The sequence below is a fragment of the Rhinoderma darwinii genome, chromosome 13, assembly GCF_050947455.1.
Source record: "Rhinoderma darwinii isolate aRhiDar2 chromosome 13, aRhiDar2.hap1, whole genome shotgun sequence".
NCBI classification, from domain to species: Eukaryota; Metazoa; Chordata; class Amphibia; order Anura; family Rhinodermatidae; genus Rhinoderma; species Rhinoderma darwinii.
In genome coordinates this window covers 43841596-43865176 of record NC_134699.1, presented here as the reverse complement: position 1 = coordinate 43865176, position 23581 = coordinate 43841596, and the positions used below count along the sequence as shown (strand labels likewise).

The 23581-nt window shown below is 44.3% G+C and overlaps 1 protein-coding gene across 6 annotated transcripts in view; it reads right to left on the bottom strand.

Annotated features, from left to right (window-relative positions):
* The window catches only part of TMEM94 (transmembrane protein 94), a 53768-nt gene extending 32210 nt beyond the window's left edge, over positions 1-21558 (bottom strand). For 2 of the 6 annotated variants that reach the window (XM_075845956.1, XM_075845955.1), the window contains exons 1-8: positions 21409-21558; positions 15202-15278; positions 15012-15125; positions 9884-10008; positions 7553-7689; positions 7146-7199; positions 6156-6358; positions 5222-5373 (exon numbers count right to left, since the gene is read on the bottom strand). In XM_075845956.1, the coding sequence (XP_075702071.1) occupies positions 5222-5373; positions 6156-6358; positions 7146-7199; positions 7553-7689; positions 9884-10008; positions 15012-15125; positions 15202-15225 (809 nt within the window). In that variant the 5' untranslated portion in view covers positions 15226-15278; positions 21409-21558. The remainder of the gene's footprint in view (positions 1-5221; positions 5374-6155; positions 6359-7145; positions 7200-7552; positions 7690-9883; positions 10009-15011; positions 15126-15201; positions 15279-21408) is intronic. The other 4 variants (XM_075845951.1, XM_075845952.1, XM_075845953.1 and 1 more) reach the window with 3 other exon arrangements.
* Between the last annotated feature and the right edge of the window lie 2023 nt (positions 21559-23581).

Genomic DNA, 23581 nt, shown 5'->3' with positions numbered 1-23581 from the left:
CTCCTACAGGATATACCCTGCCCACAGACACGGAGCTATTCAGTCTGATCACAAGCAGTAGGAGAAGCAGATACAAGGTAAGATAAGTATGTCAAAATATAGAGGACTATCCCTCAAACAGACAACCATGAACAAAAAAAAAAACCTTGAAAACACAATGGATGGGAGCGGTATCCCCTTAATGAACAGGACGAGAAAAGGATTTTATAGGGAGTACTCAAAAAATCCTGTTTTCTCGTTCGTTACATTGGGAGAGACAGAAATGGTAACCTATTTCACAGATGCCTGCAAGACCTTGTGACCCAGGGAAGCGTCTGCAGAAACAAAATGTGTGCACCTGATAGAACTTGACAAAAAGTGTGTCAAGAAGACCACGTAGCAGCTTTGCACAACTGAAAGGCAGAGGCCTGTTGGCGAACAGCCCAGGACGCTCCAACCGCTCTGGTAAGGTGGGTTGTGATCCGAAAAGGGGGAGCCTTACCCAAAACTCGGTAAGCTTCGTGAACAGTCATTTGAATCCAGCAAGCGATAGTGGCCTTAGAGGCCATCAACTCCTTCCTGGGACCCCCCAGGAGGATGAAAAAGGAATTGGCAAGTCCGCAAGCACAGACAGCATCTAGGTTGGATGACTGGGAGATGCTCAAAAGGACTGCAAAACAATGTCCTCATTCATGTGCAAAACTGAAACATTGGGCCAAAAAGAAAGCACCACGCAAAGCACTGCCTTGTCCTGATGAAGAGTCAGAAATGGACCAGGCATGATAGAGCCGCCAATTCAGAGACCCTCCGGATGTAAGTTACCGCGACCAGTAAAAACACTCGGAGAGAAGACAAAGAATTTTCTCGCAAAAGATTTGAAGGGAGCTAAATGCAAGACCTCTAAAACCAAATTGAGATCCCATGAAGGAATCGGAGAGCGACAAAATGAGGAACCGTATGAGCAACCCCCTGCAGAAAAGTCTTGACATCAGACTCAGACGCCAACGGGCAACCGAACAAGGAGGAAAGTGCAGTCACCTACCCCCTTAGGGAACGGATGCCAAACCTTGATCAAGGCCAACTTGCAGGAAGGAAAGAATTCCGGATAGAGAATTACGCAAGAGGGCAGGGGGAGATTGTGATCTTTACACCAACGAAAGTAGGCCTTCCAGGAATGATGGTAAATGTGGAATGAAGAAGGCATCCTAGTTTTGGGCATAGTGAGATAACACTCTCTGACAGAACGGCGACCGCAACAGCAAGGCTGTTAAACATAGCAACCTTCAATTCCGGTGGGAGAGAGTTCCCTGAGAGAGAGGGGCAGGACGGAGAGGCCATGAAACATCGGCCAAGAGGTCCATGTAACAAAAACGACGAGGCCAATCTGGGGCTATCAGGATAGCCAGAATTCCCCCAGCCTTGGGCAGTTGGAGGATCCAAGGCAGGAGAGGCAGTGGGGGGGGGGGGGGGGGGGGGAGGAAGAGATCCCGAACAGGAGCCTGAATCGGACCACAGCACTACGAGAGCGTCGACAGTGCAGGCCTTTGGATCTCAGGAGATGAAGCATGGAACCTGAGAATAGAATCGAGATGCCATCAGGTGCACGTACGGTTGGCCCCACCTGAGATATAGCTGATCGAAGACCTCCTGGTGAAGAGACCAATCCCCTAGATCGACCTTTTCGCGACTGAGGTAGTCTGAGACCCAGTTGTCGACCCCGACAAGGTGTACTGCTGTCAGAGCAGGAACGGAGCTTCCGCCCAGGCCAGAATATTTGCAGCCTTGGCCATCGACGCCATGCTGCGAGTGCCTATTTGAACCCACACCAGATGTGCAGGCAGCAGCGATGTCCAGTGCAAAAGGCAAAGAAATATGGCTCTCGACTCTAGTAGGTTAATAGGTTTAGGGGCCAGAATGAGTGATGCTAGGGAGGAGATCACCGAACTGAGCAAGGGAATGTGAGAGGAAGCATAAACGGCAGAACCAGGGAGTCCGGGGAGCGGCACCACCGGGAGAGAGTCGCCAGCGGAAGAGAGCGCGTGTGGAACTGCGCAAAGGGGATGGTCTCGATTGAGGCCACCATGGTTCAATGAATCCTCATGCAATGTGAAATCGGAAAGGCTGTGCGCAACAAACTAATCTCATCCTGTAGGATAGATAGTCGTTCTGGAGGAAGAAAGATTTTCGCAGACCAAGTGTCGAAGGCTACGCCCAGGAACACTATTTGCTGGGAAGACGTCAGGCAACCGTACCGACTTCAGAATGTCCAGAGTGATCTGGAGCGCTGTCTCGTTGTCGTCCCTGGTGACCGACAACCACTTGGTCCGAAGGAGCGCAATCCCGACCGAAAGAACCTTCGTAAAGGCTCTCTGAGCCACGGCCGGACCAAAAGGGAAGAGCCACAAAATGGTAATGATGGGACAGCAATGAAAAGAACAGAGTAGTCTGGCAAATAAGAATGTGCAGTCACTCGTCCTTTATGTCCACTGAGGAAAGAAACTCCCCCGGTTCCATGGAAGCAATGACAGATCAAAGGGATTCCATTAAAAAAATAAAAGGACCCAGACATGCGTATTGATACGCTTGAGGTCCAGAATGGGCCGAACTCGGCCATCCTTTTTCGGTACAACAAAAAGGTTTGAGTAGAACCCATGAAGTCTTAGTGTCGGGGGCACCAGAATGACGGCGCCTTAAAAGGTAGAGAGAGTCTCAAATGCACAAAAAAAAGGTGGCCATCCTGGAGGGGGACTGAGGAACATCGGACAAACAAATGCTCTCGAGGTAGACTTGAAGTAAGGTTTTGTCTTCAAATCCTGGTGAGACTGCAGTCTGGATTACGTAGTATTGGACAACCCACGAAAGGACCAGAAACGAGGACTCATACTTATGACTAGAGCAGTCCATTTGTTTTGGGGGAGGTGGGTGCTCTTCTACCCGTAGCCTATGAGATTATCTTGTCCAATCTGGTTCCAAAGAGAAGGGAGACGGAAAAAGAAAGTGCAGTCAGGGATTGCTTGGAAGCTATATCAGCAGACCAAGCTTTAAGTGAGGTTGTACGGCGGATAGCAATGAAGGAGGCCGAGGCCCGAGATACCAGGCAGGCAGTAGGTACTTGAAAACAGAGGTAAGTTGAGACCGATTCACCAGTTCTTCCGGAGGAGGATCCGAGAGCAGGCCATGATGGAGTCTGTGCACCCAATCTGTGATAGCTCTGAAGACCCAGACTGAAGAAAAAATTTGGATAGGGCATAGCCAGAGGCCTCAAAGGCGGTTTTGGCAAAGGATTCCACACGGAAAGCCAGAAGATTTTTGAAGAAAGTGGAGATCTCCGTAGTTGTGGCCAGACAAAGAACAGGGTGTCCACAGCCGGAGACCTAACCAACTTGGAAGAGTTCCCTTCTTGAAAGGGATATAAGACGTCAAGTCAGCTAGAGTGAGAAACTTTTTGTCCGATGGTTCCATTCCTCAAAGACAACACTTTCAAGTTCAAAATGAACTTGAAAGATCGCTTGAGAACATTGAGGCTGAAAAAAGGAGATTGAGTCAGTTGAATTGGAAGGCGTGGCATCAGTGACCTCTAAGGTGTCAGACAGCTCTAATAAGTCGGAATCAGACAGTTCGGCCTAAGACAGAACCTCTTTAGGGGGACAAAAAACAGGGGAGACCGAAGAGGTAGTTGAAATTAAATGGGGGGGGGGGGGGTCTGCCACGAGAGTCCAGAGTTGTGGCAAAGATGTCGCCGGCAGCAATAGGCTGGCTCGAAATGGCGCCTAGAAGTCATAAAACTACAGTGCCCTAAAACTGGTGGCGACCGGTGGGCGGAGTCCAGAAGACCCATAAATGTACTGGCAAAACTGTATACAAGCGGTTGGACAGGGGTGGGGGGAGATTTAAACACTCCCCATCCATATCAGCACTTTCCTTCTTCCATTTCCCAGATGTGTGACCAGGAGGATCACCCCCTCAGTGGTTTACCCTTAACTAAGGGGACACTGGGGGGAAAATTGTGAGCGGTGCTCCTTAGGTTGGTGGGAGAGAGAGGAGATGACGCTCTTGTCCCACTTGTCTTCATAGGCAGCTTGGACAACAGCACATTTGCAATACTAACCCGTGCATCCGCCAAGGCTTCGTTAACATCTGCGTCAGGGCTCCGTTCCGACGGAGCTTTCCTTCGGAACGGAGCCCGGACTAACACAAACGGAAACCAGAGGTTTCGGTTTCCATCACCATTGATTTCAATGGTGACGGATCCGGTGCCAATGTTTTCCGTTTGTCTAAGTTGTGCTGGGGTTCCGTCGGGTTCCGTCATTTTGACGGACTCAATAGCGTAGTTGACTAAGCTATTGATTCAATCAAAAAACGACAGAACCCCAGCACAACTGAGACAAACGGAAACCATTGGCACCGGATCCGTCACCATTGAAATCAATGGTGATGGAAACCTCTGGTGTCTGTTTGTGTCAGACAGGGCTCCGTTCCGAAGAAAAGCTCAGACGGAACGGAGCCCTGACGCAGATGTGAACGAAGCCTTAGTGAGCCCCTTTTCCAGATTATCTGATTTCATCCACCATAACAGGGATTCTAGGGTCCAAAACGGTGCCATTAAAAAGTACAACTAATCCCGCAAAAAACAAGTCCTCATACAGCTATGTCGACGGTAAAATAAAAAAAAACTTATAGCTCTTTGAATGCGACTATAGAAAAACGAAAAAAAATTGCTTGGTCATTAGGGCCTAAAATAGGCTGGTCACTGAGGGGTTAAATCGATTGATGTCATACAAAATCCTGGAGAAAGCAAATTCATGTGTATGGTCTCCGTTTTGAATTTCTGATAGACTAAGATTTTGCTTAGGCGTTTGAGGTTGATAATTGTCCTGAAGGTACTGGGGGTTTTTGTAATCAGCATCAGAGAATAAAACCCCTGACCTTCCTCTCTTGACGGAATCGGCAATAGAACCTCTTTTTCTATAAGACTGAATAGCTCAGTGTCTGTGGGCAGGGTATATCCTATAGGAGGGGCCAATTTTTCCTTTCTTAGTGTCAAGCCTAGTGGCAACAGCATGTAACCACCGTCTGTGTCCCCCAATGTAACGAACGAGAAAAACCTCTGCTGAAAGGCCACAGCATGACTGTCACAGAGTATTCAAGACAAACTCTTCTTACAAAAAGAGGAATAAATTATGTGGCTACTTTTACTGTTAAGTGTACCCTGTCCTTAGTGGTTCACTCGCCATGTCTTCACCTGACATTATCCATCACAGGGGTTTTCAAGACACGAAACAGATGATGCTGCTGAGGGTACTGTGGTACACTCTTGCCCTCAGCCCGAGGGGATGGTGATGGAGAGAAGGGAGGAAACAGATCTCCTGGTTCCAGAACTATGTGTTCATCATCCTGCAAGTGATGGATGAGACCATTAATATTTCGGAATTCATAGACCATAAAAAGTGCTCTGTGCAAGAACTTTGACTTTTATACAAAGTGAGATTTTCCTGCTATTGCGACATACAAACAAAAGTGATAACATTTTAATAAAAACTTCCCTAGCTTGAGCTATATAATTTTTTTCTTCTCCAATCACACCCAAAGTGACATATTAACTATCATACTAGCTCCTAATGTATTGCTCTCTTCTGCAGAATATTGAATTTAGTTTGCTGCCTGAACAGTAAACAAAACATGATATAATGGACAGCCATTAAAGTCAATGCCCGTTCGGAAAACACTAAGCGGAGCCTACAGGAAACGAAGTGACATGCTTTCTTAGTGCAACTGCCATCCTTTTAGTGATTGATGGTGGTCATAGTGGTCAGGACCCCAATGATTGGAAATTAGTGGCATATCCTAGCGATACATCACCACGGTCGGTGGCGAGCCATCCCCTTTAACAGCTAATTTTATATGCTTTGTAATGTAGGTTTAGTACAACTTTAAAACATGTGATCAGGCAACCTTTTAACTCTAAACCTGGCATGATAAAACATGTTCAGGGTTGGGAAACCAGAAGGCACTTATTGCAATAGTGTATTTTGCTTTCGAACATTACATGCATGGTTAAAGAATAATGAAATTCAAATATAGAATTATTGGGATTGTAATTTCTATTGTTTTGAGTTCCTTTGAAATCAACCCAGGCATTAAAAAGGTATTTCATCATCACATATTTTCCTACTCACCTTCATGCCTCGAAGAGAAGCAAATGATTCCTGCCCCGGCCTCAGAGCAATGACATCTCCATCTACCAGCAGACTAACTGGGAGGTTTACTAATCGGCCATCTCTGTAAACCCAGTGAAGGGACCACGATGGGGCTGTTGGCATATAAAGGTCGGGATACATGGTATCCTCCCATATTAGCTCGTGTCCACTATTCAGCACATCTGCAAGAATGGAGTAAAAGCAGAGTAAATACATGAAGTATTAGGCTACTTGTGTTGAAGTATTATGTGAAGTATAAGGTTACCTGCATTACTTCATTTCAAATATGCTTCCTTTGCTTTGTCTAGCATGTTAGGCTATTCTATTCATTACAGAACGGAAATCGAATAGACCCATTATAAGTTAATTGTGGGATCAGGGTGAATCATTACTGATACGTTAAGAACCTATAAAATGAAAACCATGACACCAGTGTAAACAAAGATGCAGAAAAGAAGGGCTTAAGGCCCTTTTACACCGGCCGACACTCGGCCGTTGAAGTGAGAACCCGATCAACGAGACATCGTTGATCGGCGCTCGCTTGCTCCCGTCACATGGAACTATGGATGGGGACGAGCGGTCGTTACTCTGATCGCTCGTCCCCATACATCATCATCATGTCGGCAGCGTGTCTCCCTGTTTACACCGGGAGATGAGCTGCAGACGATAATAATCTTTTACTTTTTTAAAACGATACGACCAGCAGATGATCGAGCGTTTTTCCTAAATGACCAGCAAAATTAAAGGATATCCGCTCCATTTTGAAATAATAAGAAATCAGAGGTGTATTGAATCATCACCTTGAAAAGCCTCTGACATCAAATATGCATGAATATGGTACTGAAACCTTGCCAGGAAAAGAAAAGATTCAACTCTTACTCACATGAAATAAAGTGCAGTGCAGTAACCGGCGTGTATGCCGCCTGAGGCGTGGTGATTAAATACACCTCTATTGTGATATGTACTGACCTTTACTTATAGACGTATATCTGCAACGTATATTCCTTGCCATGCTGCTTTTACCTAATGTAGCAAAATAATATATCTCACTCCATGGAAACAAATGTGGCGTTGTATATTTGGTGTTTGATATCATTTTTTTATTTTTGTAATATATGATATATTTGTGTTTTTATCTCTGTTGTTGCTTAAATTAATAAACAAACATCTTTTTGATACACTATATACAGTATATTCTAGTCTATATGCTCCTTTTGTTCGATTTTGGTTTATACCATGTCCCTACAGGAACAATTTTGCTTTGTATACAGGGCATAATCACATCATTTGTTGCCAACCGTGCTGCCCTATGAATTCATGCATTCGGATAATTACAACTGAAGTAAAAACTTCTGTGGAAGTAAGAAAGAATTTACCATCAATCTGTGTAATGATTCTCCGCAATCTCCCTTCCACTTCTCTTTCCTTCATCCCCTCATGCCGCCTCATTAAAAACAAGTCGAGAAGAAGCAACAGCAACAATGCGCATGCATTACCCACCTCCGACCCCTGACTAGAAGAAAATGCCATACATTAAATGGAGTCAAGAAAGAAAAATGAAAACACTACAAATGTCACTAAAAGAAATAGATTTGCTTAAAAATATTTTATTAAGCCAGAAACAGGACCCTAAGATTTCTTGGATATAATTAAATGATAGGTTTAGTGCTTCGGTACGGGCAAAGTATAGTACAGTTTAGGAACCATTTGAAAAACTCCATGAGCCAGTGTGATTTTTTTTCAGCAGCCTAGATTTAAGAAACAGAAGACAACCCCAATGCTACTGGTATATGGACTACCCATAGTCACATGACCTCTATGTTCCTTTACATTTGTTAAAGCGTTCCCCCACTTTGTGAAAAAACGATTGTAGTGCAGGGATGTGCATAATAATGTTTTTTGCTAAATACCTTGAATTCGTGATTTAGCTTCTAGCAGCAACACAGACTGTGTAAAGTTTGTGCTTCCGACTGCTCATAGTAGCCCCTGTATGAACGGCCAATAGCACTATAGGGTTCTATACAAGCTTTGTCTCCCACTGAAAAGTTATGAGCAGCCGGATGCACGGACACTTGCTAATTAAAGGTGATCAGGAAAAAGATTATTGTGCGCACTCCCGCACTAGAATAGGTTTTCACTGAAAGTGGAGGTACGCTTTAAAGGGAACCTGTCACCAGCATTTCACCTATTAAACCAGCAATACCTGGTGGTAGTGGGTGAAAAATCATTTCTATATAACCTATAATTGTCTTCTTAGTCCGCTCTGTAGCTTTAGTATTCAGCTTTTTAGTGTTCCCGCGCCGTATGCCAATGAGCAGGTCAAATCTTCATTCCTCAAGTCTTTCCATGTTTACCCCCCTCCTTACTTTTGATTGACAGCTCCTCGCCTTCCCCCAGCACAGAAAATCCCGTGCTTATGCATTGATGTCCTCTTCTGGTAGGTGCGCACAAAGGGACACCGGATTATTACGATAAAAGGCTCAAAATGTTTGCAGACCGTTATTTACAGTCGGAGGAGGAGTTTAGGAGCGGGGATAACGGCAATGAACTTTTAAAAGAAGCGGCCAGTGAGGGAGAAGTAAAGATCAATAGGTGAAATGCTGGTGACAGGTTCCCTTTAAATCCAAGGATATTTGATGACATGGCGATGACGACAAGTATCATACGGAGGTCGATCTTTACACCAGATACTGCGTTTGTACAGCAGTGAACGGGGGACATATAGACAAGCACTTTATTTTAATCTATCTATCTCTCTCTATATATATATATATATATATATATATATATATATATATATCTATCTCTTTTTTACTAGCTTGAAACTTCTACAAAACAGGCTGCAATTGATCGCCACTGTGACTTAATAGATCATCATTATGGACAACACACGGTGCAAGATTTCATACAGAGTGCAAAATGGCAGCATGCATGGCGGATAGGTAAGAATATTTAAGTTAGAATATTAAAACTTTTTTTTTTTTTTATACGTTTAAGCTCATAAAAACTTTCTTGAAAACCCTGAATGCTCCTTTAATATGTACCTATCGCTATTATTTCTAAGAAATCTGCAGCATAAAGGACTGAGCATTTTCCTAATATATCTGATCAAACTATGTTCTACCACAGACCTACTTGTAAAAATCATGGCTACCAGTTGTCACCACTAGGGGCAGATTTGTAAACCGCTACGTACACCACCTTAACATGGTGCCACGGGCAAATTAGCCTCCAACAGGTACTCAAACTTTTTAAGTATGTGTGTAGAGAAACAGTCTTCATTACTACAGACACAGAGCAGCATGTCCTTAGAAGATGCTCAATCATAAATGATACATTTGTTATAAATCGGTTTAAAAACCCGACCATTTTTTTAAAAATTTTTAAGCTAAATACCAATAAGCTGATAACTCTTCAACCTATAATAAATACTGCACAAGTAAGCGGTTGAAATAAAGTCTATATTTTCTGGGCTGAGAGTATAGCTAGATTTAAAAATTAAAGTCCAACCGATCTAGGGAATGGTTTTGTTATACTGCATAATGTACACTAGTTACGCGTGTGTGATGGTTGATTGTTTTGCCCTACCAAAGTATGTGCAACCATAATAAAGAACATATTGCGGACCCCTCTCAAATTAGTTTTATCTTGAATACCTTTGGATTAGCACAAATTAAATGGCAAATATGAAGCAAAGCCAAGCTTACCTTCCGTCTGGCTGCCTGCCATAACAACAGAGAAGTAGGAGTGTTGCAATCAACATCAGAATTGCTCCAGGCCAATGAAAGCAAGACGAGCGGTTACCGTGATAGAGGAAGCTCCGTCTCCAGTCCTGCAGAGAGAAAACACACTTATAAAAATACGACCTTGCGGTTGGAATAAACATGAGACATTTTAAAAGGGCAAATTCTAAAAGCAGTGGCGTAGCTAGGTTCTCCAGCACCCGGGGCAAAGATTCCGTTTGGAGCGTCCCCCCCTCCCAACCTCTTTCCCGACAACTCCTTCCCTCTCGCCATGTTTGTTTTCTCTACCAATCAATCAATGACGTGTCATTTATTTTCCACGTTTCTTTTTATGTAACACACGCATAAAAATATTTGTACATTTTACAAGCAATATAGTTTTATACACAACACCAGAACCAAGCTCACTACATATATACAACACCAGAACAAGCTCATTACATATATACAGCACTAGCACAAATACAGCTCAATTTAGTGCCACCCCTGCCGTATTGGTTTGCACTAAATTGTATACAGCTCCCGGCACGGCCCAAACAATAGTAAGGATATGCTGACTACAGTACTGATTAGAGGCAGAACATTTACATTAAGTGATTCACAGGTAACATCAGATTCTAGTTATTTTTCTCATTTCTTCTCCACCCTGTCCAGAACTCTACGACTATTCCCGGTCACAGCCCATTTCTGCAGTTTGCAACTCAGATGTCTTCAGCTTCTCACTTATCAAACATTTCTGCACCTATAAACAAAGATAAAGAGCTCATGGTGCCAGACACTGTGCCCTAAATATAATAGCGCCATACACTGCACCTATAATTCTAATAGCACCACATACTGTGTCACACACACATCGTGCCCCCTGTAGATAGTGCCCCCCGAGATAGTGCCCTACATATAGCCCCCTGTATATAGTGCCAAACATACAGCCCCCTCTGAAAATAATTCCCATGTAGATCGTGCTCCACATATAGTCTACCCCTGTATAGTGTCCAACATATAGCCCACACCTGTATATAGCCTGCTCTGTAGATATAGCCCAGACCTGTACCCAGTGCCCTGCATATACCTCCCCCTATAAATAATGCTCCACATACAGCTCACCCTTGTATATAGTTCCTCACATATAGCTCCCCTATAGTGCTCCACATATAGCCCACCCCTGTATATAGTGCCTCACATAAAGCTCCCCCTATAGTGGTCCACATATAGCCCATCCCCGTATATAGCTCTCCCCTGTAGATAATGTCACTCACATTTTTATTAGGATAAAAAAAACAAAAAAAACTCTACATACCTTAATCCCATTCCCGTGTCGTCTGGTGGCAACGCGGACCTGCTCTCTTCTGAGCAGGTCTGCGTTGTGTCGTTGAAAGGCGCGGATTGGCAGGGCACTATGACTTGCCCTGTCAATCATGCCTTTCAATGACGCAAATTAGTAATCACACCGCTTGAGTCGTTGAAAGGCGCTGATTGGCCAGCCACGGAACGTACCCGGCCATTCATTGCTTATAGTGCAGGAATTAGTGGCGCCCCGTGACACATCAGAGAGGCAGCAAGCCGCCACGGACGATGCAACCCTGCCCCCCCCCACCTTCCCTCTTAGTCATGCCCAGGGCACATGCCCCCCCTAACTACGCCCCTGCATACGAGACCGTGACTGATGGGCGTGGGAGTAGTATGTAAATTCCCTATCAGGATGTAGGAAGCACCAGGCATCCGTGAGGGCAGTGTGTAGTTAGAAATTTGGTAGGACCAGATATCTATGTTATTGTGAAGGGCTAATGTGCTCCTATCCTCACCTGGTGACAATATAGTATTGAGGTCTCCCCTACCACTAAGAGCTTAGTACGATCTTGTTGGATTTGGGTTTCCAGTTTACGAAAAAAACGGGCATTGGCAGAATTAGGGCCTTATACATTGTAAAGATTAATTGTTTCACCTGTATGTTGAAACAGTAAATGAATCCACCGACATTCATCGTCACGTTCCCGGGATATTACGTTGAAGACAAAAATGTTGTGCACCAATATCATGACTCCCGCTTTCCCATCTCTGGCTTTGCATATATTTAAACTCCAGCTCGGTGTGGTGGGTGTCCTGTAGAAGGACTATGTCTGGTCGAAATCTTTTCAAGTGTCTCAATAGTGACTATCCTCATGTAATTGGACTATGCAAACGGTGGTTTCAATTACAATAAAGTCTTACATTTAGAAAGCAAAATGTTCGTTCTCGTCTTCTAGCAGGGTTATACGCTGTTCAAGATCTCCTGTTCTAGTAGTAAGTTGTGCCAGATGTGAATGCATGCGGTTAAGGGATGCTTGACCCATGGTCTCCAACGCTTTTTGGAGGTCTGGGGCTATCTGCCTAGCCACCTCCTGTGCCAGGGCCATATAATCTACAATTGTAGTAGCGGATACATTGTCTGCAGGGACTGAATGTGGAGAGTGTGGCTGTGGCAAATCTTCCTCCTGTGAGGGAAAAGTGGCAGAAATCACCGTCATTTTACCTCCATCAGTGATTTGCGCAGATTCCTTGGGAGCTGTATGTGGTTTCTGGGCGCTCCGGAGGCCGGAGGAGATATCCCTCCATGCAGGCAGTGTAAGCGGGGTCGGTGTCCGTGACCCGATGTGTGCCATCTGAGCGGCTATAGTAGGCGTTCAGCCAGGCCGGGAGCTTAGTCTCAAGCACCCTGCATCACCAGCGCCGGAACAGGAAGTCCTAAATGTATATTTTAATGGCACCATTTTGGTGTACATATAATTTTTTGATGAGCTTTTATAAACTTTGTTTTAGGGGGGGGGGGGGAAGAGATAGAAAAATAAACAGCAATATCACCAATGTTCTATGCGGTTTAAATGTATACCGTTTACCGTGCTGCGTAAATAATGTGTTACCTTTATTCTATGGGCCGGTACGATTACGACGATACCGTATATTTAGAGTTTTTTATATGTTTTACTACTTTTGCACAATAAAAACGTCTTTGAACTAAAATGGTTTGTTTTTGCATCGTCTTTCTAAAAGCCATAACTATTTTTATTTTTCCGTCAATGTAATGATATGTGGGCTTGTTTTTTGCGCGACGAGACATCGTTTTCATTAGTACTTTTCTGGGGTTCATATGACTTATTGATTAACCTTTATGATTACTTTTTTGGGGGGCAATGAAAAAAACCATTTTACTAAATAATAATGAAACCACTTTTGAATGGGAAAAAAACTGTAATCTTATTAATAATTTTTGTTTCACATTGAATACATATTTTTACACTATGCGATCTCTTGATCGGAGATATAATACTAGTATACCAAAGAATTATTGCCTTTCAGTGTAAAACCGGCAATCTAATAGGTATATAGCCAGGGCAGGACTGGGGGCCTTTGTTAAGCCCTCGGCTGCCATGTCACCCCTTCGGAGGTCCGCGATTGCATTTGCAAGTCACTGATAGGTGAAAGAGGGAGCTCCCCCCCTCTGTATACAACTTAAATGCTGCGGTCGCTATTCACCGCATCATTTATATATAGAATACACAAACACACACACTTCATTTAACACTTGCCTCTCTCAGGTTTTCTTCTCTGCTGTGTCTGGAGTCTTTGAAGCTGCAGTCATTTGCCAGAACCTTCGATCATGTGATGGTCATGTTATGTTCTTTCTAAAGGTCCTGAAATCACTGTAACATGCAGACTGTGGACTGGAGGCTCCTGCATAAATCTGTGTCTGTGGGGATTGCTTTAGATCACAATTCAGTGCCCACATACACAGATGTTTGCAGGACTGTTAAGGAGAGCGGCCCCTGTCAAACTTAGAAGTCCTGCTGTGGTGGCGCTTGCATGTAAAAACCGGATTCAGGTTTTTACATACAGCGGACCTCGTGGGCCACATAAAATCAAGTGGCGGGACGGATCCGGCCCGCGGGCCCCATTTTTGACATCTGGGATTAAACGGCCCTGATTGAAGTAAACTTCGATCGATACCGTTGGAGCAGGAGCCTAGCTGACATGAGACAGCTGAGCACCCGCTCCAGCCTGCATGTGACACCCGTGCAGGACTTATACTAGGCTGCCGTGAAAAGGTGTTAATGAAATGCCTTTGGTAGGATTGGTCTCTACACTATTACTTTAGCCCTCATTTTTGGTATCCTCCGCTTTATGTTTATTATTTTTAAATTTTTCTATTTTGGTTTGTTTTTTGTGTTTATTTTTAATTTTGCTGTGTGTTTTGTATAGCAGGATATTAGGAGTCCTGATTGAGCACTAGGTTACTAATCTCTCTAGACTCCAGCAATAATTTCCTCTAGAGTGCTTTAAATATCTCTGCTAATATTTTTGACCTAATACTGCCCCCTATGAATCGATGTATAGAGCGCTATATATACACCATTACATCATTGGAAGAGCCCTACCCACGTGTAATATCCAGGTATTATAGATTGATATTATTCCTCTTCTAGTAAATGGTCCTTTCCTTAGGAACGAACCCATTCTGATATATAATAAATTGGAGAAGTCTCCTCACCCCCCGTTTCCCCCCCAAGAACTATCTTCAGCGTAAAGAACAAGAGGCCCTGGAATATATGATATGGTCCTCACAGAGCCCTGATCTCAACATCATCGGCTGTTTGGGATACAGAAGGATTTGAGGAAGCCTACATCCACAGAAGATAAGTGGTTAGTTTTTGAAGGAACTCTACAGGGAGGTTGTTCCAAACATCTTGCATAACTGTGTGCAAGTATACCTAGAAGAATTGATGTGGTTTTGAAGGCGAAGGGTGATCACACCAAATATTGATTTGATTTAGATATCTCTTTTGTTCATTCACTTTGTATTTATTGGTTAATTGATACAAAAACAAAACACTTCTCTTTTTGAAAGCATTCTTACATTGCAGCCTTTTCCCACAACTGCCTAAAACTTTTGCACGGTACTGTATGTCCATAGGGATTAGTGTGCATATGCCTTATCAACAGAAGATCAATGGAGTTCTACATGTGCGGTCGTGTATAGGAATCTTTAAAGATGCATTCTAAAAATAATATGGAAGCTATTTTAAATGCTTTCTCCATGCATACCACTATGTAACCTCACCCTCCAAATCACTGTCCTGCTCCGCTGATGATTCGTCAGTGCAGACGACAGTTGTTCCTGTAACCGCAACAGAGCTTGGCGTGTGGAGAGACCCAGACGCGGATGAAGACCATCCTGGAAGGAAAAATGTTATCCAATCATTATACACAAACATGTAAAAACCATTTTAAAAAAAATACTGATCATCTACCTGGATCTTCTCATTCGGCTCCATTAGGCATAACCTTTGAGGGCACTCATGTAAAGGCTTCTTTACTACCGCCACTCCTAAACATAAGAAATACAATAAAAAGACAGTCATGGTCCGAGCGGAGCCATCCACTAGTTATGTCCTGGCAATTAAGTTCTTTCGTTTATTTACTGTGGTTTCCATGCTTTAAGATTTTACATAACAAACAAAACCACAAACATCTATGTATAATACTGGATTGGCGGATGCCAGGCAACAAAGAAAAAAAGGTTATTAGATTCCACTGAGACCTTCGCGATACCAGTACCACATCAAGTAGCTACTTGAGCCTCCCCAGAGTACGTTAGTTTACAGTAGAGTGAATGGTTACGGATGGAGGGGAGAATTTGCTCAAAGTGAAGAAGTAGTCAACACAAAGTGAGTGCCCCCATTTTATTTTCAGCAAGACAATTGTGAAATAAAAGGAGTTACCAACTTTTCTGTTTTCTATTCATGTATTTATAGAAGAGGAAATCATACAGATTTCTAATATACATGTAGTCAAAATTCTGCTCACATACCTTCCTTATATCAGTGCCGTTGCTTGTCTAAAATAAAAATGGTATAGGCCACAGATTAGTCCATAAAATAAGCACCCATAGGAGAACAATAGACAGTCATGTGACCCCACAGGATGTGACCTCTGGCATTCAGGTAACACTGTCCAGGCATATAATAGGTTACGGAGGGGCAGTAATTATAAAGTATTTCTACCTACAGCAACATCTCATGTCTGTCAGTGTCTGTGAGGAGAAGCTCTTACATTTTTCTCCCTGTCTCTGTGTTTTCTTGATTGTTTTTTATTTAACTTTATTAACATCTCACAGGGACAGGCAGTTATTTATAAGCCTAGAGACCGTAAATACAGACACAGTGAAGCAGCTTACCATTATTCCATTAGTCCTATTCACTTAGCCCATGGATGTGTCCTCGTCCCGAATTTCATCTGCGTCCTCAGAACGCAGATACAGTTGAATCTAATGCTAAAGCAGGGAACAGTCAGTTCCCTGCTTCAGCATTAAATTATGGAGTCCCAGGCCATTGCAGCGCAAATTCTTTGGCCGGGGACTACTTCTTGGGAAAGCCCTTATATATGAACAGTGACATCAGTGGCTCCTCCAGGATCAGAATCTGTCGGCAACTCTTTGGTCGGGGAATCCGACAACTTAAAGCCCCTAACATCACTGTCCAAATATGAACAGTGACGTCAGGGGCACCTCCTACAGCGGAATCCCCGGCCAGAGCATTGCCGACACTCTGGCCGGGGATTCCCCTTCTGGAGAAGCCCCTGACATCACTATTCATATATGGACAGTGACGTCAGGGGCTCCACCTGGAGCGAAATCCCCGGCCACAGCATAGCCGATGCTCTGGCTGGGGATTCCGGTTTAATTGGAAGCTATCTACAGGGGTTATTAGCACCATCTACAGGCAGGGTGAAGCTATCGACAGGGGGGGTAGCGCTATATACAGGCAGGATGGCTCCATCTTCAAGGGAGGTGGCACCATCTACATGGGCACTATCTACAGGGCATTGTGAAACTATGGAGCATTATACTGTATGGAGGCAGCTATGGGGGCATTATACTGTATGGAAGCATCTGTGTGGGCATTATACTGTATGGGTGCATCTATGGGGCCTTTATACTGTATGGGGGCATTATACTTTGCGGGGTCGCTATTTGGCTTTACACTGCATGGGGGGGGGAAGCTATTTGGCATTATACTGTGTGGGGCCAGCCATAGTGGAATACTATGGGTAGGCACTATGGGAGCATGATGCTTTGTGGGCTGAACCAGGTGTGTACGGGCGGGGATTGGGCAGGGTTAGAAGCGTGGCTTAAAAAGGAAAACTTGCCACGCTGCGCACCACATTGGTTGTCCCTCTTTGCGATACTTAAACGTTGGCTCGTGTGTGCATCTGTATGCATATTAATAAAAAAATTAAAAAACCTTTATGATTTCCTATTCTACAAATAAGTAAAGAATGAAATAGAAACTTGACAACCCCTTTCCGCTGCTGCCACTTTTGACCTTCCGGACAGAGCCTCATTTTTCAAATCGGACAGGTCTCAATTTATGTGGGAATAACTTGGAATACTTATACCTATCCAAGCGCTTCTAAAACGGTTTTCTCGTCACACATTGTACTTATTGTATAATTTGGTCGATACATTCATTGTTTTTTTGTGGGGGGGAAGAGAAAATTAGCATTTTTCACATTTTGAATGTATCTGCTTCTAAGACAATTAGTTGTACCACACAAAATAGTGGCTAATTAACATTTCCTATATGTCTACTTTATATTGGAATCGATTTTTTGAACATCCTTTTATTTTTCTAAAACGTTACAAGGCTTTTAACTTTAGCAGCAATCTCTCACATCGTCAAGAACATTTTCAAGACAATTTTTTTAGGGACCAGTTCTGAAGAGGCTTTGAGGGACCCATAAATTAGACAATGACGATCACAAATAAAAGGTCTATTTTAGGGTAAAACTATGTTATTACCAAAAATAAATAAATAACTGAAACGTAAAAAAGCTTATTTTTTTTTACTATTATTTTCAAACTTTAAGAATAAAAATACTAAAATAGCAAAATGGATTTGTATAAAGACAAGAAAAAAAGAAACCTGCATCACCTACGGAAAAAACCATCGCAAAAATCACGTAGTTAGCCCAACAAATAAAGTTATAGCCATTTAACTAACGCGTGCTAAAAAGGGCTAAACGGTGTCTGGTCCTGAGGGCTCAAAATAGCCCGGTCCTGAACTGGTTAGGCACCATGTTTGTTTTGGCACCACAAGACCTTTTCAAACCTAAGGAAACAAGCAAAAAGTGACCCCATTTTGGAAACTACACCCACTGGGAATTTATCTAGGGGTGTAGTGGGCATTTTGGCCTCACATATGTTTTATATGTAAACCATTTGTAAACCAATTTCCCCCGAGTATGACAAGATCCCATACGTGGTCACAAACTTCTGTTTGGACACACAGCAAAGCTCAGAAGGAAAGGAGCACCATTTAGAGCTCAGATTTAGCTGGAATGGTTTGCAGGGGCCATGTCACATTTGCAAAGCCCCTGAGGGGCCAAAACAGTGGAAGCCCCCTAAAAGTGACCTCCTTTGGGAAACTACACCCCTCAAGGAACTTATATGAGGGAATAATAAGCATTTGGAATTAAGCCATAAAAATAAAGGAGCGCCATTTGGCTGTTGGAGCAAGGATTTTGCTGGATTGGTTTGTGGGCACCATGACGTTTTGAAATAATAAGTTAAATGAATGATACAATCAATAATCCATGTATGAGTGATTTACTTTGAAGCAATCGATTATACACAGGCCAGGTTTGTCGGGGTAGGTCTCGCACTGATAGTCTCTCTTCTTCTCCCATTTTGTAACACACTTTGCACCTTCTTTGCATCCGTCCTTTCGTTGGGACAGTGTTTCCCTGGTACAATAAGTGGACCATCGTTTCTAGAAGTACTGGGCACCCCCCTTCCTGGTACCCAAATACAAGTGCCGTGATGAACACCTCTTGAAATTGAAGGAATGTCCCAGTCTGGCCTTGCACGCATGTGTTACACAATGCCATGTGTACCATGTCAGTGCCAGTTGCCAGTTTTTTCTACTACACCTTTGTTTTCTGCATGGCACACCACGGCTTCAGTACTTGATCAGAGAGATATCATTCCCTCCCATGTACTTATAGCCTAGGATGCAGTCTGGCTTGGGGGGTCATCGTAGTGCTACAAAGGACAGCGACAGGTGTGCTGCCGTTTCCATGTATTGTGGTCAAGAGAAGGACATGCCTCTTGTCCTTATACTTTTTTTACTTGAAATAATCTCTTATTGAGAGCAGGCAGTGCATCCCACGCCCCCAGTGCAGGCTGCGCATCCCACCGTCCCTACTTACATGGACTGTAAGCGGAGTCCCCGGCAACTCTCTAGCCAGGGATTCCCACCAGGAAGAGCCCCGAACGTCACAGTCCATATATGGACAGAGACGTCAGGGGCTCCCTCTAGAAGCGGAATCCCAGGCAAGAGCGTTGCCGATGCTCTGGCGGGGATTCCACTCCAGGAGCAGTGCCTGACGTCACAGTCCATATAGGGACAGTGACATCAGGGGCTACTCTTGGAGTGGAACCTCCTGTCAGAGCGTCGGCATCTCTCTGGCCGGGGATTCCGCTCCTAGAGGGAGCTACAGTGGCGTTTACTACATTGGGGCGGCGGCACTATCTGCAAGGGACGTTGAACTTGCTGAACAATATATTAAATAGGATACCGCGCTGGACCTCAAGGGTGCTGGACACAAAACCGCTGCAGGTAACGTTTTTTGGATCCGGCTCCTGCACAGGTCCTGCGGCACAACTTATGCCCCATGTGCCAGAACAGATCCCAAAGAAAGCTATGGGATCCGTTCTAGCATCAGTTTCCCTCCAGCTTTTCTGCAACACGCCAGAGGGAAGTTGAAAGGGACAACGGACATATGTGAACAGACCCTTACCCAGATCTCTCTTTTCCTTATTCCAGCCCGGCCTCAAGGGATGACGATGACGTTTCATCCCAAGTGACTGCTGCATGTGACTACTAGAATTGATTCTTCGAAGAAAAACACCTTGATACAATTACAGCAAAATCAGTTCAAGATGTTGTAGCGAAGCAGATGTGCCACCACATGCGACACCACCCAAACAAAAAAAGGGCTTATTTGGTCTTCTCTATGACCTGATCTATGAAGACATGATTATCGAAAGCCGTTACAGTAGCTTGTTTGCAAACAGCAGCAGCCATAAACGGGATACTTCTTCTAATGTACCGCAAATACAGGTCTGTAAGGAAATGTCTGATGAAGAGGTATAGGGCCAGGGTTGACCTTAGGTTGGTTGGTGCCCTGTGCAATACCTTCTATCGACATATGGTGCCCAATAACACAATCACTACAGTACTCAAGTAACACTGCTTAACAATAAACTAGATAACGTAGCTCAATCCTGTGCATCTGCTTTTTCATTGACTTGGACACCAAGCATGGGATCAGGGGTGCAAGTTCAGGGGCCATCGTTACCAGTGGCGTTCAGTAGTGACAGATGCTCGCACCCCCCTGTACAGGGATGTGCAAATACTTTGGCCACACGATGACTTCCACAAGGGCGCTGCATTGCCTGATTTAACCTCTAGAATGTCCATGGGTCATTGTTCTACATAGCCATAAAACTTCGGATAAGTGTCAAATACGTAGAATGAGGCTCTGTTCACATTGCCGTCTTTCTCGTACAATCAAGGTACCATTGCAATATGACAGGAAAAACATCTCACGATTCTTACCATCAAAAATCCCAGAATACTGGATGAACCCCATTAAATGGGATTCATCAGGTTACAATTGGTCAGTGATCTCATGTGCAACGTGTTTCCCACACTTAGACCTTATTCACAAGACCGCGTTAGGTCCGTTACATACTGTCCGCCGCATTTTCCGGACCGAACACTGTTCAGGGAGCCGGGCTCGTAGCACCATATTTATGTATGACGCTGGGCGTCCCTGCCTCCCCACAGGAATACTGTCCCATACTGAAACATGTTTTCAGTACGGGACAGTAGGGAAGAGGTGACTCACAGCGTCATACATTACTAAGACGGATAGCACACAGACACGTTCATTTCTATGGGGCCATGCACACGTTCCGACAAAAACAGGACAGGACCTAGTCGTGTCCGTTTATGACGGAACAGTCTCGGCCATTTCATTCAGTTGGTCCGTTGAAACAACGGACTGCACACGGAAGCCATTTCACGGATCCGGCGTTAGCGGCCGTATGATGGCCAACAGAAGTGTGTATGAGGCCTTAGAATGGCATATTTAGCAAATGTTGATTGGTTGAGGCATTTATTTATTTTCTAAAATAATAACTTATTATTTTAAACGTTGCATACATTTTATAAGCAGCTACATCAGATTGCTCTCAGCCGATGACAGACACACACACACACACACACACACACACACACACACACACACACACACACACACACACACACACACACACACACACACACACACACACACACACACACACACACACACACACACACACACACACACACACACACACACACACACACACACACACACACCGTAAAACAGGAAACATTTGAACTCACCAGCCCAGCTACTAAATCTGCAACGTCTATCACCAACCTCTCCCGGGTTTCAGCTTATCCACCAGCCGCCATATTCCAACCATCGCTAGCCGCGGTCTGTAGTATATATATATCAGTTGTTGCTCTTGTCCCCATTTCTCGGAGCCATTTTGTTGAAGGATCGTATTCACGTAAAACGTTGTTGGTCCTCTAAAAAATGTCTGCCTTAGTATTCTATATGGAGACAGAGCTGAACACACTCTGGTGCATTTGGGATGTGGAGTTGTGTTCTCTCTGGTAATGTGACAACCGTGGAGGATAGTTCGCAGTGAAGTGTAATGTATACATAGCCGCTTGCGGGTAGGGGGCAGTGTCTGCTAGTTTATGAATATGAGGCGGCTGTGGCGAATGCTGCAGTCAGAAGGACGCATATATGTCGCTGGCTATCCTTGGAGCATAGTTGGTCGTGTAACCCCATCATCCCTGTATATAACCCTATCATTCCTGTATATAAGCCCCATCATCCCTGTATATAACCACCATAGTCCCTGTGTATATACCAGCCCGCCATCATCAATGTATAATACCCCCATCATCCTTGTATTTATCCCCCATCATCCCTATACATGCCAGCCTGCCATCATTCCTGTATATAACCCATCATCCCTGTATCTAACCCCATCATCCCTGCATAAAACCCCCATCATCCTTGTATATACCAGCCCGCTATTATCCCTATATATAACCCCCATCATCCCTGTATATACCAGCCCGCCATCATCCCTGTATATTACTGCCATCATCCCTGTATATAATCCCCATCAGACCTGTATATAATCCCCATCATACCTGTACATAACCCTCATCATCCCTGTATATAACCCCCATCATCCCTGTATATAACCGCTATCATCCCTATATATAACCGATATCATCCCTGTATATAACCCTATCATCCTTGTATATAACTCACATCATCCCTGTATATAACCACCATCATCCCTGTAAACAACCCCATGATCCCTGTATATAACCGCCGTCATCCCTGTATATAACCCCCTTCTCCCCTGTATATAACGCCAATATTCCAGAATATAACCCCATCATCCCTGTATATAACCCCATCATCCCTGTATTTATATAACGCTCATCATCCTTGTATATGTGTAATCCAGATCATCCCTGTATATATGTAATCCCCATCATCCCTGTATATATGTAATCCCCATCATCCCTGTAGATACCATCAGGGCATGCAGCGCACAGGAATTGAGGAATAACATGAACGCAAAGAAAATGGGGCGGCAAAAGGAACTGGGCGGGCATTGAGGAGGCTGTAGAAATAGGATGCCTCAAACCCGGGTATATGGCAGAAGTCCAGCGGAATCTGAAAATATGTTGGGCATTACACGTTCCGACAAAAACAGGACAGGACCTAGTCCTGTCCGTTTTTGATGGAACAGTCTCGGCCATTTAACGAAGGTCCCTCCGCAGCGTATTACCGGAGCAGCAAAGTGGATACGATTTTAACAAATCTCATCCACACGCGGCAGAAAAAATCTGCTGAGAAAACATTCACACATTGACCTGCGGTGCAGTTTTTTAATCCGCAGCAATTACATTTAGGGCAGATTCACACGAACGTTGCGTTTTTGCGCGCGCAAACAACGCAGCGTTTTGCGAGCGCAAAAAACATTTGACAGCTGCGTGTGTCATGCGTGTCTGATGCGCGGCTGCGTGATTTTCGCGCAGCCGGCATCATAGAGATGAGGCTTGTCAACGCCCGTCACTGTCCAAGGTGCTGAAAGAGCTAAATCTTTCAGCACCCTCGACAGTGAATGCCGAACACAACAGCGAAAAACCTGTAAAAAAAAAAGATAAAGTTCCTACTTACCGAGAACTTCCCGGCCGTTGCCTTGGTGACGCGTCCTTGGTGACGCGTCCTTGGTGACGCGCCTCTCTTGACATCGGGCCCCACCTCCCTGGATGACGCAGCAGTCCAAGTGACCGCTGCAGCCTGTGCTTGGCCTGTGATTGGCTGGAGCTGTCACTTGAACTGAAGTGTCATCCCGGGAGGTCGGACTGCAGGAAGGAGACAGGAGTAATCGGTAAGTTAGAACTTCGTTTTTTTTTACAGGTTAATGTATTTTGGGATCGCAAGTCACTGTCCATGGTGCTGAAACAGTTTAACTCT